The 17,665-nt window shown below is 35.4% G+C and overlaps 1 protein-coding gene across 4 annotated transcripts in view; it reads left to right on the top strand.

Moving 5' to 3' along the window:
- LAMA2 (laminin subunit alpha 2) overlaps positions 1 to 17,665 on the top strand; it is a 357,383-nt gene that overhangs the window by 141,501 nt on the left and 198,217 nt on the right. For all 4 annotated transcript variants that reach the window (XM_051792082.1, XM_051792081.1, XM_051792084.1 and 1 more), the window contains exons 10-12: positions 6,438 to 6,598; positions 10,278 to 10,418; positions 11,856 to 12,029. In XM_051792082.1, the coding sequence (XP_051648042.1) occupies positions 6,438 to 6,598; positions 10,278 to 10,418; positions 11,856 to 12,029 (476 nt within the window). The remainder of the gene's footprint in view (positions 1 to 6,437; positions 6,599 to 10,277; positions 10,419 to 11,855; positions 12,030 to 17,665) is intronic.

Raw genomic sequence — 17,665 nt, 5'->3', positions numbered from 1 at the left:
TTAACAGGCTGACAGCTCCTCTTTCACAAGAAAAGGGAAGCAAAAAGATAGAGACATTTTTCCATCTTGTTTGATTGTCAGTAATAGTGTTCTTAGGAACTCTCATAGTGTCTTATGCCTCTGAGCATTCAACAGATCTAAACCATCTCATAGTTGCTTTCTAAATCTGCTTACACTTTCTGAATCTGACAAGGTGGTCAGATCTGACAAGGTGATCTTCTTTCTGGTAAATTCTTCCGTTGCCTCTTTTTCGGACCTCTCTAGGAAGAGAATAATGCTTTGGATCATTTGGATCATCCCGTGTCTTTCTAGTAAATCAAGAAATATGCCATGCCACCATCTTGAAGATAACGTCTCCAAAATTAGATTCTCTTTTTCTGTTTTGCCTCCTGCTCATCTAGCCCCAGGCACTCAAATAAGATTCCTATCTTCACAGTTCCTCCAGTCCTGAGAACCAAAAGGTTCTTTTGCTCTCTTCACAGAATGAAAACTCTTGTCTTTTTCTGTCTTGACTGTAACCAGCTTCTCCTCATTGTCCTGAAACTTAACTGATCCTGCTGCAATTGGTTAGAGGCCTGTTGCTTTTGAGTATGTCAGAGTATTCTTAATCTCTATTGAATCTGCTGTTTGTAACACATGAAGTAATTTTTTTTATTTATTCCTTTTCCAACCGATTGATTTCTTCTGATTCCAACTTATTTACTGTAGAGATTATTCTGTGTGTTTGAACTACTTGTTCTCATATGTGACATGCACAACTCACCATCATATATGGAATTATCTCTTCAAAGTAGTCCATGCATTTCTTTCAAACCTGTTGTCTGTGTCCTGCCCGATCTTGGAAGTCTGGTGAGAAGTGGACACTTCACACTTTCTAGACAGCGGCTAGAGGACAATTTTGGTATCTATCTTATTATTTACCTGTTTTAAGACCACTATAACAAAAATAAGCCAGCTCTACATATAACTGAGCTTCATAGCCATTCTACCTACAGTGTTCTTGTTCTTTGCTTCTTTTTCTTGTTGTTTATTTGCCCTTTTGTTTTTTACTTCTTGTATTAAATAATGCTCCAACACATTAGGAAAACTGTTTTCTTCTTGCACATTATGTTTGTTTATGGTTTTTGAACCAGTGGCTATATCTGTGACTGTAATGCCTCATTCACCAGAAAAAAACCACAATAATGCCAGTCGAAAGAAAAAGTCTTTCTAATATTTCTTTTAAGAAAAGATTTTTGTGGTAATAGAAGAGGTTGTGTTAGGTTCAAGAGCAAGTTCTGCATATAATTTTTAGTATAAAACTATCCTGAAAGCAGATCACTTTTTCTCTTTTTTCCCTTCAAATTTATATTCAGTACGCTGATAAAGTTCTTTTTACTATACACTGCCCACCGTGGGCAGCAATTGGGTTTGAAGCATTGGTGAGCCTTCATAAAGGAAAGGCTGGAAAACATGATCTGTCTAAAGGAATCTATCTATGTATTCACCAGTGAACCAGAATGAACACATTGGGTAGGTTGAAATACATCTCAAGAGTTACTGGCTGATGGGTTGAGGATGAATTGTTTTCTTTGTGTAAGATGGGAATATGCTTTTTAAATATGTGCTAAGTAAATGCTTTGAGAAAGTAAAAAACATTAAACGAAAATGGAAACTAAAACATTAAACTAAAATGATAATAAGGAACATCACGGGATATGGAGTGACTGTGAACAGTTCTTAAGGAAAATAAAGCTGGAGGCTGTGCATTCTCTGTGTGCTTGAGTACAATGGGTAACCGGCAATTCAAATGGAAAATTGCAGCAAATACTCTAATAACTAGTACATTGATGAAACACATTAAGAGGCTTTAACTGACTGCATCCTATATTCATAATCAGATTTTGGTAGGTAAGAGAAAGACATGGAAAAGTCCTTTTATAGTACAGCATACACTGTTTCAGGAGAAAAAGAAGTATTGTTATATATTAAGTATGTATAATTTCCATTTTGATCAGCGTAGTATAACTTTGTCTTCACATGTTTCAGTCAGCATTCTAAAATGAAATATTATTATTCTAGCTTGTAAAGTATATTTTTGGTTTTGAATCTTCAAAAATGCTTTTCAACTATTCTTTCATAGCAATCCTATATCATATGTTTGTGAGCAATATAAAAAAGGGAGACTTAGGATCAATCATAGTATTTTTTTAAGCTAGGTTATTGGTAATATAAACTGATGAAAATGCCTCTCAGTTTTGTAACTGAAAGGCAATAATTTTAAAACTGAACTTGTCCACCTATGTCCAATCCATCCTAATAATAGATAAACTTGACCATTACTGGTATTGTGATCATTTGCAATTGTCTATTCATAAGTGAACCTATACGTTCAGAACTACTCTGTACTCCAGTAATTAGGGCTTTCTTGGTGAATCAGTACTCTTGTTTCAAGCTCTAGTGGCTAGATTTTAACAAATAGCCATTTTACTGGACTTTTGAGCACCTGCAAGGACTGTAAGGCTTGGAAACTGGCAGAGTTTTGTGACTCAGTCTTCACCACATGCTATCATGCAGTGAATTTTTCCCCTTTGCCTCTTTATGTACAATATAATCCCAATGACAGATGTTTATTTTTGCTGAAAAACTTCCTCAGACATTTTAGGATAAATAAGATCCAGACATCTTGATCTTTATTCAGGCTTTATAGTACTTTCCTCAGTGAGCAGTCCCACTGATTTCCATGAGATCATTTTTTGGAATTTATACGCTGTTGAACAGGAGTGAATATGACGGAGGCCAGTCATAGGATTGCAGGCTTTTCAAGGCTCTGGTGCATGCTTTTGCGTGCATTTATTTATGTGCCGTTTTGAAAGACTGCTAGGCTGGGAGAAAAGAGACTGATAAAACTCATTTCAAGATGACTCATCCTCTAGGATGGACTTTCAAAGCCTCTATATGCTTGAAGATAGGTCAGAAACTGATAATATTCAGGGAGAAAACAGGGAATAACAGCTTCATCAAATAAAGCCCCATTCAAACAATTCCTATGAAGTCATAGACCAAAAGCAAAAAATGTGCTTATGCTGAAATATGAGTTCATTACAACAAAAACGAAAGACAGACTTGAAACATCTTCCCTAAATCAAAATGTAGTTGGACTGTCGTCATAGTATGCACTACATATGCACTACAAAAGCCTGGTCAAAAATAACCAGCGGGACACTGAGAGGAATTTACCGTGTAATACAGTGAGATCTTGCAAGAACCACAAATGAAAGAAGGTATGGAGCAAAATAGAATATACAGACTAACCCTGTCAACAAGCCTGAGAGCTGGAAGAATATATGACAGTCTCTGCATCTTCCTCTCTCTGATGTGGAGTGCAAGGTGTCTTGATAGGTGGTGGGCTGAAGGTTATCCATGCCTGTTTATGCTGTGTAAGAGTGTGGTGGGCAGGACTGGTGACAGTGGAGTTTCCAATCTGGTCTCTCTCCCATAACTGCAGAGTAAGGAGGAGAAGGAGAAGAGACAGTTCTTGATGGGGAACTAAAAAAATGGACTAACTGAGCAATGGAGGACAGACTATAGATTTAAATGAGTATTTGGGAGTTCCATACTGAGAAATTTAATTGAATTTGAGTTTGCTGAGACTTGTGAGGCAGGAGTTCTTGAAACTTTCAAATAAGACTGGCTCACTTCTAAAGAGTAGGCTTGCCTGTGTCTTTTCCTGCTGAATCCTGGAGTACAGCAGAGTATTTTCATCTCTAAGGAACAAAAGTTTCTCTGTTCCGGATTGTCCAGTTAGGATGCATTGACCCAGATTACAAGAGAGCTTGTGTTCCGCTGTGCTGTGGGACTTCACTGGTAGCTGGTTCAGAGGAGAGTAACTCAGAAATTTGAGAATTAGGGCCAAAGGCATCAAAACCCATGGAGCACATGGCTTTGTGATAGTAAGTAACACAAATTTCATGCACTGAAATTCTGTATATAATTAGGACAGATCAAGAAGGTGACAGTCATTATGATGTGCTACAGGAGATCAAAGAGGCTGCAAGGTTAGAGTAGACAGATTGAATCTCATCTCTGTATAGATTAACAGATAATATAATTTAAAACTCCTGCAGGTGACTGCTTCTTCAAATAGCTAGTAAGAGAAGCTATAAAAAGAGAAGCACCTCTGGATTTATGCATGAGAGACTTTCAAAACTCTCATCTTGAAGGACAGTCAAATTCAACATTCTTGTAGGAATGAGAAGGCCTTCCTAAAAAAACAACCTAATCAAAACAAGGAAACCTTTAAAAAGAAAATAAAAATGAACAATCCAAGGTTGCTAATGGCAAGCATAGTTTGTAGACTGCATATTAGACATTCATAGAAGATACATTTCTCTAGTTCAAAATTATTCAAGCAATGCAATTAAGATAAAAAGAAATATATACCTCTATTTAAACAATAAAAAGAAACTCCCTGAAAAAGCAAGAGTTATTTCCAATTGGGCATAATGGAAAAGGACATAAATTGTTACAGATTCCAGGAAGTCATACTCTTAATAATACATACACATATCTTAAGGAATAATTTTCTAAATACCTAGTTGTTGCTGAGAAGTACTTGTTCAGATAAATCAGAATCGAAAAGATTGGTAGAGATTTAAAGGTAGGAGTTAAAAATGGTGTTGATGTAATCAAGTTATAACTAGAGATCTCAAGAAAGAAAAGGACACAGTAGAAAAGCTGTAATAACTCTTCGTAACAGTGAAGAGTTATTCGCACTTGGGAGTCTTTGTTCATGGGGACAAGTCAGAAGAACTGTCTCAAACAGAAGTGTCAGGTTTACAGCAAGCTGATAAATGCAGAATAAAAATTTGTTAGGCATGTAACATATTTATGCATGGCTTCAGGACGAGTTGAGAAGTTGAAAATTGAGTTGCTTGAAGCATTAAATATAGCTTATAATATTTTTTGAAACAGACATTAATATCATATAAATAGACACCATTTATCTGATTTGTAAAAGAAAGTCAGAGGGTTCCAGGAAACTAGAATCAGGTCTAGTTTCTGTATCAAGCAAATCACCAGAAATACAATGAATGATTTATACAATTTATGAAATGTGGCAAAAATGGGCAAAACTCAAGGCCAGGGCTTTTATATAGAGGACAGTCTGCCTCATGAATCTGTTTGAATGATTAAATGAACATGTGGACAAAGGCTCATTTGATTAATATTGTATTTTGATTTTCAAAAGGTTTTGACAAGATCCTTTACCAAAATCCACAAAAGAAAGTTTAATAGAATAAGGAGTAAAGGTTCTTTCATGGGTTAGTACTTGGTTAAAAGAATAAATGGACCATTTTCACAGTGATGATCAATATGAACTGTTGAAAATATTCATATTTAACCCGGAGAAGGGATGAGTAGGAAGGTGATACAGTTAGCAAGTACAAAATCTTTCAGCATAGAAAAATGAAAGAACTGCAAAATGTTCAGAAAGATCTCAAGATAGTCAGTGGCTGAGTAGTAAAATAAATTATGAATTTCTGTAGCAATTAAAAGTAGAACACTGAAAAAAATAGTTCTACTTGTACAGTGATTACAATGATTACTGAATTAGGCACTACCAGTTGTGAAACAGCTCTTGCAATTACTTTAGGCTGTGCCCCAGGTCTGTCAGCTCAGTTCTGTCTCAGCAATAGTCAAAAAGGTCAACAGGGCGTTAGGAAATACTACTGTTCTTTAAAAAAAACAACTGAAGAAAAATCATCAAAAAACCATATCAAACCAGTCCACACTATGCACTACCTTCTTCTTAAATAATTTATTAGAACTGGAAACAGTGTAGAGAAAGACAACAGAGACTTTTGGCTACACCAAGCAATTTCTCTGTAGAGATATTGAGTAGGCTTAGGACTTTGTGGCATATGAAATAAAAATGTCATGTGGGATATGATAGAGGTATATTGAAATCACAGATAACATGGAAAAAGTGACTGGTTACTTACTCTATGATATGAGAATTAGATGGCAATAAATAGAGATTTAACACACTTCAGTGTTTTCTTTCACACTATACCAGGCTAAATGTGGAAGTTCCTGCTAGGGAGCTTTAGAGATTCTGAAAATAAAAGCATGTTCAAAGGCTTTTAGGTGAATTAACAGAAGAGAAGGTTTTCAGGGACTGTTAGATGCAATGAAGTAGAGATAAGTTTCAGTTTTCAAGATCTCTAATATGCAGATTTCAAAGTTCAAATCACTGTATATTTGCCCTATTCTTGCATGCTTTATTCTAGTCTCTCTCAGACAGGACACTGAGTTAAATAGATGGTGATGTGACCAACAGTAAATAAACTTATGTTATACTTACCAAAGGTGTTGCTTTGAGCACTCTAAAACACATATCTGCCAATAATAATGATAAATCAAATCAATCTCATGTTTTCTCCCTCTTCCCATAGATATGTTGCCTGGTTTCTGTCACTGCAAGACTGGCTATGCAGGAGAAAGCTGTAATCGATGTGCCTTGGGTTATAAAGGATATCCTGAGTGCCTGCTCTGCAACTGCTCCCTTAAGGGCAGTGAGAATGATGACCCTTGCATAGGTCCCTGCATCTGCAAGGTATGCATGTCAGGTTCTTCTGAGTCATAGAAAGATGCTAATGATATTGAAAGATTGCAGTTAATGCTCTTCTATCATACAACAGTATTCTAGTGTTCTACCTAGCTGTATTAATATCTGTGTTAGTCACTTGTCATGAACACTTAATTTGGGTCCTGTAAAGTCTTAGATTGTCTTATGTCAGAACTCACTGTAATCAACATATTTACCTAGGAGTCTGCTGCCAGTCTTTCAAGTCTTTAGAAATCTGTAATGAAGGGTTACTTCTGAAGCCTGTGAATCATTTGTTTCAAACTTCCATCCTCATCTGCTCAGAAACTATATGTTTACAGTATTGTGGACTCTAAAACTAACCTGTAATGTGACTTCAAAAGAGAAGATGAAGTGAACTGGTGATCTATTAAAACAAGAAAATTGACTTTTAAGAGTAGTTATTAGGGGTATATTCCTCTTTTCTTGCTAAATTCCAAACTGAGAGCATTCTTTCCTGCCTTGGGATAGTTGTTTAGAAATCTCTAACGTATTTAAAAAACCAAAATACATCCTTTCTGTAGGAAGAGTTTCTTAATTTCTAGGAAGAAAATTTAAGAGTATTTTTCTCTATGTGCCTTCCCATACCTCCATCAAATTATATTTTGATATTATATTGAAATAAAAAACTTTTAAAAGCACATGCACTCACTTCTTATAAAATACCTAGTTATGAGAAATGCTTTAGAATTGATTGTGCTCTCTAAGTCACAGTCTAGTAAATGACCATGAATATGCCCAAAGGACAGCTTACTGTACTATGGATCAATTTTTCTGTGTTGTACTTGTGGGAATTTCCTTCCAGAATTTAATTAACAGAATTAGTCACAAATGAGAATTTAAAAATACTCACATTACATCCTTAAATACAGAAATGTACAAAAAAATGCTTCAATCTATAAGCTCATGCTGCAGACACACACAAAGCTCTGTCACAAAACCCTGTTTTGACAGCTGAATAGCACTGAAATCTACTCAGAGAATTAACCTTATCCTCACTTTATGTAACAGTCACATGCTCTCTGTCAGAAATAAAATCTATCCATATCACATTTCTAATTACTTAGCCATCAAGTCTAGAAGATGAGAAAAGGGGTGCTTTCGCAATATTCTGTCTCGAAACAGAGCTTTGATGAAGATGTATTTTGTTAAATAGAAGATAACTACTGCTTAATGATTCTTATGACATTATTTGTCTAAAGCCAAACTGATGTTAGTACAGTCAGACCAAAATGAACAAATAAGGAATAGAGATAATTGTTCCTATCCTAGAGAGTTCTCATTATACGCACTTTTTGCTCGGTGTTCATCTTTTGTCTTCTTTCTGCTTCTCTAATCCCTTTTTAAGTGCTTGTGGGAGAGAAAAATGATACCTTTTGCAGATAGCTGAGATAAAGATACATACACATTTATTTTCACTAGCAATCTTCAAATTCAAATCAAAGCAGATTTTGGTCAAAGGGACACTAAAATTATCAGATTAGTTATGCTCCATATGAAGAAAAAAGTGGGATGTCTAGTTAATAGCAGGTCTTAGGAAAAATGCTTCCCTTCCTTTAATCACATCTTTCAATTTCCTATGATGAGCTGTAAATTTGCTAAAGATAGTTTTCTTGTAAAGAAAATTACTGAAAAGCAGTTCTGTCTGTAAGCAGCAAAATGCAGCCAAGTGGACATTAGATTGTTATCTTTACCACATTAAGTAGAGTAAACTAAAGTACAGAAAGGGGAGGGGCAAGTATAAATGACTTTTTTTTACTAATTATCATAACTTTCTGAAGGTATATACCCAAAGTCTCATCTTTGGATAATTTAAAACTAGATTGAACAGTATTCAGAAATACATGGGACTGCAGAAACATTATTTTATTTGCTGAAAGATAGGTTAGATCTCCTTCCCAACTTTGAGTTTTATTTATCTATTATTAAGATATATCTATTATATATCTATTATCACTGAATTTACTGCCTATTCAATAGAATTCTACATGTTTTACTCACAGGTGATGTGTTTGTGACTGGAAAGTGGGCAACTTTGCATTTAAACACATACTTTTGCCTTTCAGCTCTTTTTTTGTTTTCCCCTTCCCACTCTGCACACACTCAGCACATCACCAGTATGAAATTTTTGTGACCAGTGTTCATAATTCTAGTTTGTAGAATCATTGGTGAGATATCTATGTGCCCAGATGTTACCCACATTGTTTTTCACATGAAACATGGTTGATTTCAGTATATCTGTGGCAGGAATATACCTGAGACTGCTGGTGAAAATGTACAACTACTTGTCATGACATTAATGAGATGTTGAAGTTAAATGTAATTGACTGATAGCCTTGAGTTGTATTAAAGATATTTGTGGTTTGTTTAGCAGAGTCTGTATGATGTTACTGAAGGGGAGCATAGATAGAGCAGAGCAGCAGAGAGAGAGCAAAGATATTTTGCTACATGTATATGAATTACTGTATAATTAAGGGTGAAAACCTTATTACATTTTCATTGTATCTCCCTTTTTGCCTGTCGTCATTGCCCCTTCCCACTCACTGTCCCTATTTTCTCTTAATTCGAATGTGCTATCCTTTCTCCCCATACCTCCACCTGCTTTGACCTGCATGTTTCATCTTTGCTAGATCTTATCCTGGAGGCTATCAAATGGATTTTGGCAAATTTACTTCAGATTTGTGTGTTTTGAGCAATCCTAGACTACATAGTGTAGGCAGGCTTTTTATAAAGTGTTCATTCTCTGCTGACATAGAGCAAACAATTTGGTCCTGTGAGCATAACACAGAGCACTGTCTCCAGGATTAAGGAGACTGTATAAAACTTCTGAAAGGGAATTTTCTGAGCTGTGTGGGACAAAATACTGAATTACTAAACCAGCACCATATTGCAAGCCTCCTGCAACACACTTCTTGTAGAAAACCTGGATTTATTTTTGACTATAGGACAAATTGGTTTCTAGTGTAAGGCAGCAGGACTTAATGCACAACATAAGCTTTCTATGAAAAATATAAGTACCAAATGGTAAATTTAGAATTCTTCATGTATATTTAGTACCTGTCTTTCTACAGCAGAAGAGTTTGCAGACCTGACTGCATGTGTGGCAAACCATGTAGCTATGAAGTTCAACTCTTTGAGCACTAGGATATAGACTGAATTCAGCTATCAATTACAGACCCCTGAAAAACTGATACACTGAGTGGTTAGTACAACTGATGCTATGAACCTGTAGTTTGCATCAGCTGGATGTGCACAGATTTAATCAGCCCTACCTACGAACTACTATTGTTGAGATTGTAACATTGTGTCCCGTACTTCCTTCCATGCTGAGACTCTCAAGTGTAATAATAAATAAATAAATAAATAAATAAATAAATAAATAAGGTTATTCCTTGAAATCAAGTATGTCTATTCATATAGAAGAAAAATTAAAACTCTTTTAATGTCCAAATTCCATTTCCTGTTATTTACATGCAGTCATAGTACCTTTTATTGTGTAAAGGATTTGCTACTAACATTCCCAAATAAGGAAGTTTTTCCTATAAGTGTCTTAGACTCCTGCAATCTATACTCTCCTGGAGAATAAAAAACCAGTGATCTCGAGTTCTAATCTATGACAACTGAAGTAATATTCTATGTGCATTTTCAGGAACATGTTGAAGGAGAAAACTGTGATCAGTGCAAACCAGGTTTCTTCAATCTTCAGCAAGATAATCCTGAAGGCTGTGAGGAATGTTTCTGCTCTGGGAAAACAAATATCTGCACACATTCTCACCTTACCTATGGAAGTGTAAGAAAAATCATACTGCATCAGTACATGTCACTGGTTTTGTGTTTTTCTGTGTTGTCACTGACCATTGCCACCAGGGTGCATCTTATTAGAAAATACTGCATGTTTTTTTATGCCCCCTATGACTTGATGATCCTTTTGGGTCCCTTCCAATTGGAGATATTTTATGATTCTATTGTATGATTCTATGATATTTTCCATTTATCCAAAAGAAAATACTTATAATCTTTGTTTCTCTTTGTGAGAAAATTCTGGAATAGTGCAGTTAGAACAGTGAAAAGCACAAAAAAAGTTAAAATAGTAAGAAATGAAGCCATGTGCAAAACACAGTCCTGGAATGTGCATATGTAATCAGTCCTGAGTTAAATGCACAGACTCTTTTCTAGATAATTATTAAATTTCTAGACCTGAAATACTTAAAATTTTTGAAACACTAAATGTACAACACACAGCTTAAGTAAGAAAAAAGAAATGCCTTGCAGGGGGCATTTTGAGAGCATTTCTTTTGCATACTGCATTCCTAGGAAAGGATGTAAGAGGGAGATGAACCTACTGTTCTCATTTGTGCTGTAGAAAAATGTCTTTAGCCTGCAAATATACTCTAAACTGTAAATTAGTTCTCAAAGCTCAGACACTAATTCCACCATAATGGATGTATGCTGCATATTCATGCCTGTAGATCAAGTCTGGGAAATATGTTCCAGGTTTACTAGCTCCTGGTTTTGGCCATATTGTTTGCTGGAAGGCTGTGAATAGCATCATATATGCCTAGTGTTCTCATTTACATGCCAGCAACTGGAAAATTTTCCATCCCATGGCTGAGCTCATTTATTGTTCTGTTTGTATCCGGGCTCCAGAAGCCATCCTTGTATGACCAGTGTACTCTTTGCTGATGATTCATTTCTAGTTACGGGATTCAGATATTTCAAGAAATTCAATTTTCAGCTTTGCTTTGGTTTTATAAAAAGAATATATTTGAACTTGTAAGTTCTAAGGCTTTAGCATTACAAATTATTATAAATTACGCTGCCAACGACAATCAGAAAATATATATCTATTTGTCAGCTCATCTTCTGTACACTCCATGACTCATATTATTTATTGAAAACTTGCATAGTATTTGGAGATATTCTTGCACATGTGTTTGTATGATAGAATTTCCTCCTCTCTCTGGAGCATTCGAAGCAGACAATGCAAATATTAGCAGTTATTTCAAGCTACTCAGAAGTTATAGCTCCCAGTCACATACAGTAAGAGAAATGTTCGCTCTTATTACTTTGTGTTTTCCTTGGTTCCTAAATTTTCCTAAGTTTTTTTAAAAAAACCTCAGTTTTTTTAAAATGGTCAAGTGAGAGACTGTGACTATTGAAATGACTGATGTCCTGATTCCTATTGTAATGTGGTTTTTTCTTTTTTTTTTTTCCCCTATCATTATAGATAGAAGACATGAATGGTTGGCATCTGACTGACTTACCAGGTCTCATCAGAGTTACCCCCAAGCAAAAGAGATTTGATGGGCATCAGCAGTTTAGCATCAGCAATGTGGCTGCGCGAAAAGTACTGCCACAGACTTACTATTGGAGCGCACCCAGTTCTTATTTGGGCAACAAAGTAAGTGTGGTTGGTACTTGCCTAAACGCTAATTTGATTTACTGAGGAAAAAGAGGTAAGATCTGAAGGAGGGTGGAACTGAGGGAAGATTAAGTTGGGCAGCCATTTGACCAGCAAAAGTGCAAGCAGAAAAGGGATCAGGCATGTGGAATATCCATGTGAGGCAAAAAGTTAAGTAGAGAAAATTAACTAAGTCTCTTTGACCTTAGGCCCTCTTTAGTCTCCTGCTGTCAGGTCTTAGAGAAGTCTCAATAGTTCACAGCAGTGTTTTTTTCAATGAATTAGCTGGTGATTCAGCTTGTCCTGTTCTTTTCTCACATTGTCCTCAGCTTTGAAAATTAGTTCCCTCGTCTGCTTTTCAGAGATATAAGTTGTGTATCAGATGTTGTGGGGGTGTGTTACAAAACTTTAATGTTTGGCAAGAAACTTGTGTGTGGGGAGCTCTCTGCCCTATAACTCAGAAAATGCTGTTGTGAGATTTGTGTCAGTTCTAACGCATATATTTAAGTCTGCATGTATCTAGTTGTGCATGTACACACGTATTCATGCCCTGCAGGTTAATACCAAATCCACGATACTTTCATGAAAATCTCATTTTTCTCAGAGAGTAGAGGACTGAATGAGTCTTAAATGTGAAGAAGGCTTAACAGCTTTCCATTTACTGTAACCCAGATTATGCTAAAATTTAGCAGAAATACTAACACTAATGTATTTGAGCACATTTTCCTCTCCAGTCACTTCAGGCTAGCCAACCTCTTATTTATTTATTTCTTCCTATTGGCTGAAAATCAACATGACAGAAGGTAAGTGAGCATGTTGAAACTAAATATCATCATTTCAAAGAATTGGGCATCCTGTTCATGGCTATAAATTGTTAAAGATAGGCAGGCTTACTTAGCTGGGCAAGGGGGAGTTTCTTCTATAATCTTCCATGACTAGTGAACTTACCCTGAAATATGAACTAATACTTTTCCAGACAGAATTTCATTTTGCTTCTATTCAGTGAGCAAAATAATGGTAGGAATATGCACAAATTATTTGAATGTGAAAGATATTTTTTCAGTGTAATTTGGAGGTCCTTTGTGGTTACTGTCAGATATCGCTGTATGAATGAAGCAATTTGCCTTAATAACTGAACCATATAAATTTTTGATACTACAATAACACTGAAAGCACTCAAATTACCACAGTACATCTTAACTGTCATGTTGCATCACGTAAACTATAGTGATAATGACATGCTTAGGCCAGATGATTTATGCTGTAGAAAGGAAAGTGGAAGTAGAATACTGAGAGGCCTTATTTGTAAACTCAATAAAACATTTTTCTAAATAGCTGAAACTGAATAAAACCAAATAGCTGAATCTAGATAAAAACACCCTGTCTTGTGAATGACTGCTAGTTATAGAATAATTAGTGTCTCGAAGCGTGCAAACTTCCTTAAGAATTTTTGTCTTAGAAAACAACTTCAGAAGTCTATATCAAGATGCACACTTCTGTTGTAGTTTATAAACCTCATGCCACAGAAAACTGCCTTTCCTTTAAAATTATTGCTCTTAAAAAATAATCCCCCCCAAAAAATTGATTAATAAGAGATATTAACTGTACTGCATTTCCTAGTTTTCAAATATAGCTCAAAAACCTTAGATAAAATAATTCTTTAATGTAAAAGTGGCATGTTCTGCACATGCCTCCACATTGTTGACTGACATATATGTGCTAACTGCTTGTTTTACATCCATCTCCAAATCTTCTTTTGGGTGAAAAAACCATTATAAATAGGATGCCCCTGATTGTGCAGCCTTCAGCTTTGTCATTTAAATCTGGATGACACTAGGTAGTGTGATACTGGTCTTTGACTGTGTCTTGAAGGAGACATTATAAATAACAGGAAGCTGTAGATGGGGCAGGATTCTTGTTTATGCCAGAGTTGGACAAGAACATGGGCAAATTATTTTAACATCACCATACCCTTTTAGTCTTCTAAATATATGTACTGTTACCAGAATTTAAAACTTTGTTATATAAATTCAGATAATTTTTCAAAAAACCATATAATATGCATTTGAACAGAAAAATTGAACATTGTTTTTGATGCATAATATGTTTGAGAGTAATCTGGAGGAATTTAATTTCAAGAAATAAAATATCTAGTGGGTAATTTGAGAGAACAGTTTTAAAATGGCAAGTATTAAGGTTTTAGCAGGTATCATAAAATAGTTTATCTTCTTGCCTGCCTACCTTATCATAGCCAACTGAACTAAGGATTGCAGCAATAATGAGGACTTGTGGTGTGTTAGAGCTTATAGTATCTGAAAAATCACATTATTCTATCAACTCTAATTATATTCTAGGTATTTGAAAACCCCATTTGGTTTTTGTTAGCAGTTTCTTAAATTGTTTTGACAGTGGATCTATAAGTTTATTTTAAACATGTGTCCATGCTAAAATATTTTATATATTTGTCTGAAACTGTTATGAGTTACGGTATGATAATGTTTGATCACAGCACTGAAAAGAAAGTCAAAAATTAATTAAAAATTGGATACCCAAGTCAGCAGGATGATATGAAATACTTATTTCTTTAAAGTCAACATAGAAGGGTTAGGTGTGTGTGATATTTCAGAAGTCTAACATTACGTATACACCCTGCATCTCTGACATCTCGTCAAAAAGCAATGTGATAATTCCTATGATGAGTAGAACCCCCTTACAATTAGGTGAAAGTAAACATGATATGCAACATATCTAAACATGGCACCCCTTCCCATCCCTCTGCCCCCCACAACACACGCATGAGAGGCCTCTGAGGCCACTTGAAATTCCATGGGGAAACGTCCATCTTTGGTTACATACTTTATTTTTTTTCTGCAGCTGCAAATTTTGTGTTCCTTTCTCTGCTAAGGGCCAGCTTTAAGGTGAATGTGAAGATTTATCCTGCCTTTTTCAGGTGGTTAGGGCACTGCCTTTGGTTAGCAGTTGCAGGTTAATTCAGTCTTTAGGAGGAGCTTATCTTAGAATTCTCGTCTCTGGACTTTGTTAGGTCTCAATACACAGCAGAAAATACATCCCCTCTAACTCCTTCATCTGGGTTTTGAGCAGATACTAATGCTGGCATTACTCAAACTGCAAATAATATGATAGAAACCATAAAACACTTCTCAAAACCACTATTTGCATGCTGACAGACTTATATTGAGAAGTTTCTTGCATCAAACCTTGTTTTACAGGAATCATTTAAGTTAGCTGTACAGCATGATCCCATTCAGTATAACTAAGGTTAATGTAATATGGTCCTTCATGAAGTCAGAGAATATTGAAAATTAAAGCAAAAGTTGTTTGAATGATAAGCTTTGCTATCTCTGAAAAGTTCTAGAACATCATGTTTGCCAACTCCATTGACTTAAAGCATTCATGTGGTAGATACTGTTCTTTCTCTGACCTCAAGTTAAAACCAATACAGTAGCTGAAAGTTTTGTGTAGAGTCTGTGCATACAGAATGGGAAGGGGACTTTTTTGACCTTGTCACTTCATTTATTTTTCCTGTTCTTTTATAACTAGCTGTGTAACCTATTTGCTGACTTACAGAACTCATTGTTTCTTTGAATCCGCAAATGAAGATGCTGTAATAAACCTGTAGGCAATACATACAAACTTTAAATATCTGTCATCCCTTTAAAAGTACTTTACAGTGGAAAATTAAAGATTGAGATAGAGGGAGCAGTTTGTTTTGTGACATATTATCTGTTGCAGACTGCCCAGACTACCTCATAGGATTAAATATTGAATTATAAAATAATCATAAACTAGGTCCTCGTGACTTTTATGTTTTATTTCCTTCCATTTGTTTTCATTTCTTAGGTAACTCTGATACAAAAGGCAGAATAATGCAAAGCAAATTGTAGTCTATGGCTCCCAGGGGGAAGGAATGTAGCTGATACCCAAAACATAAGGAAGCATGAATAATAGAATAATCAGCTGGAACTGAAATGCTGGTATGAATTGTCCTAAACTATGCATCTAAGGGCAGGAAGCTTCATCTAGTATTGTCGAGGTTTCAGATCTCAAGGTTTTCCTGTTCAGAGAACATGATGGCATTAGATAGATCCACAACTCCTTTATTTTAGTGCCTCTCTCAAAAAGAAAAACAATCTACATAACACCTTTTGGTATAAATGGCAAATTAAATTGTAGTTGGAAGCTACTTTTTTTACTATCAGTTTCTTTTGAAATTATTTGGCCTAATGAAAAGCAGGGAGTGACCTAGCCTACACAGTTCCAACATTCAACTGTGTCTTAAATTCAGAGAATAGACTGATTTTTTAAAGCATACATCTGTATTGCTTTTATTGTCAGGGAAGTGAAGTAATGAAACTTAGGTGGGCTGATGTGATCTCCCTTTGTGTGCCTTGTTAAGAAAATTCTTTCCTTCAGCAGGTTATATGGACAGTTTAGGCTTTCAGTAGAAGATTTCATTCCCTAATGCATATGGGTTGTCCAGGTCTAAGCAGGCCACCCTTTAGTAACATAATGGCAGTGCTTGAAGTATCTGTTACGTACATGAGGGATATTTCTTCAGTGCTGGTAAGTCCAGTACTTCATGATGAATTTGACTTCTTATACATTCTCCATAGAAAAGACTTTCAGCCCCAGATTTGAATGTTTAACAAAGCACATCTCCAAGGTTGTAAAAGTAAATTGGAAAGGGAGTAGGGAATGTGATCCTCAAGTATAAGGCATAGCATAACAAAACCAATTTTATAGGGGCATTTAATATCTTATATATTAGAGTAGGATGATATAGTTAGTTATATGCATGTTATCCATATCTATAAAAGAAACATAATAGGCATCAGCAGCACATAGTATGCAAGAAATCTTCATTCAGTGTAACACTTCTGAAGTTATTCAAAGTTGTTGCAGATTCTCAGATTTTTTTGAGTAATGTCAACAGCTAACACATGGCAGAAAATTAAAATGATTCATTTAAAGCTAAAGAAAAACTGTCTTTTGTAAAGACAGCTACTTCAGTATCTTTTATTTTTCATATTTGAATGCATTCTTCTAAGAAAAAGATGGTTTAGTTTATTGGTATGTTTTTCATTTTTTAAACAAGTAAACCTTAAAGTAATCTAAATAATGTTATTTTATTTTAAATCACAATCTAAATTGCCCTGACTGAAATTAAGTCACCGTGGAAAACAGACTCAGTCAACAGTATGAAGATGTCTTCAGTTTAGACCAAATGTGCTGTTTATTTTATTAGCACTTACTTCACTATAGCTTCTAAAGATTGAGATAATAGGCAGAGTCAGATATGGAAAGATGAGATAAACAAAGCAGGCATACTAGGGAAGAGAAAAACATTTAAAAGATTTGAACCACATCTGACTGATACTTCCTCTAAGTTTACTTAATATGTATTACATGATTGAGTTTAGATTATTTATTTTTCCTGAAATGTTCTCTCAGCTTGGCACCATGGAATGGACAGGGGTAGTTCTCTGCATTCTTTCACAGCTGTGGCTCACCAAATTTTGCTTGATCCCCAGTACAAATTAAAACAATATTGGTACTGTACTACTTGGTGATCAGCTACCTGTGACTGTAAAGAACCACCAAGAGATAAGTAAATT

Source organism: Manacus candei, unplaced genomic scaffold (assembly GCF_025592945.1).
Source record: "Manacus candei isolate 608988 ecotype Guabito, Panama unplaced genomic scaffold, ASM2559294v1 h1tg000034l, whole genome shotgun sequence".
Classification (NCBI taxonomy): domain Eukaryota; kingdom Metazoa; phylum Chordata; class Aves; order Passeriformes; family Pipridae; genus Manacus; species Manacus candei.
Note: the sequence above shows the minus strand (reverse complement) of the source record. Positions and strands in the feature narration are given on the sequence as shown.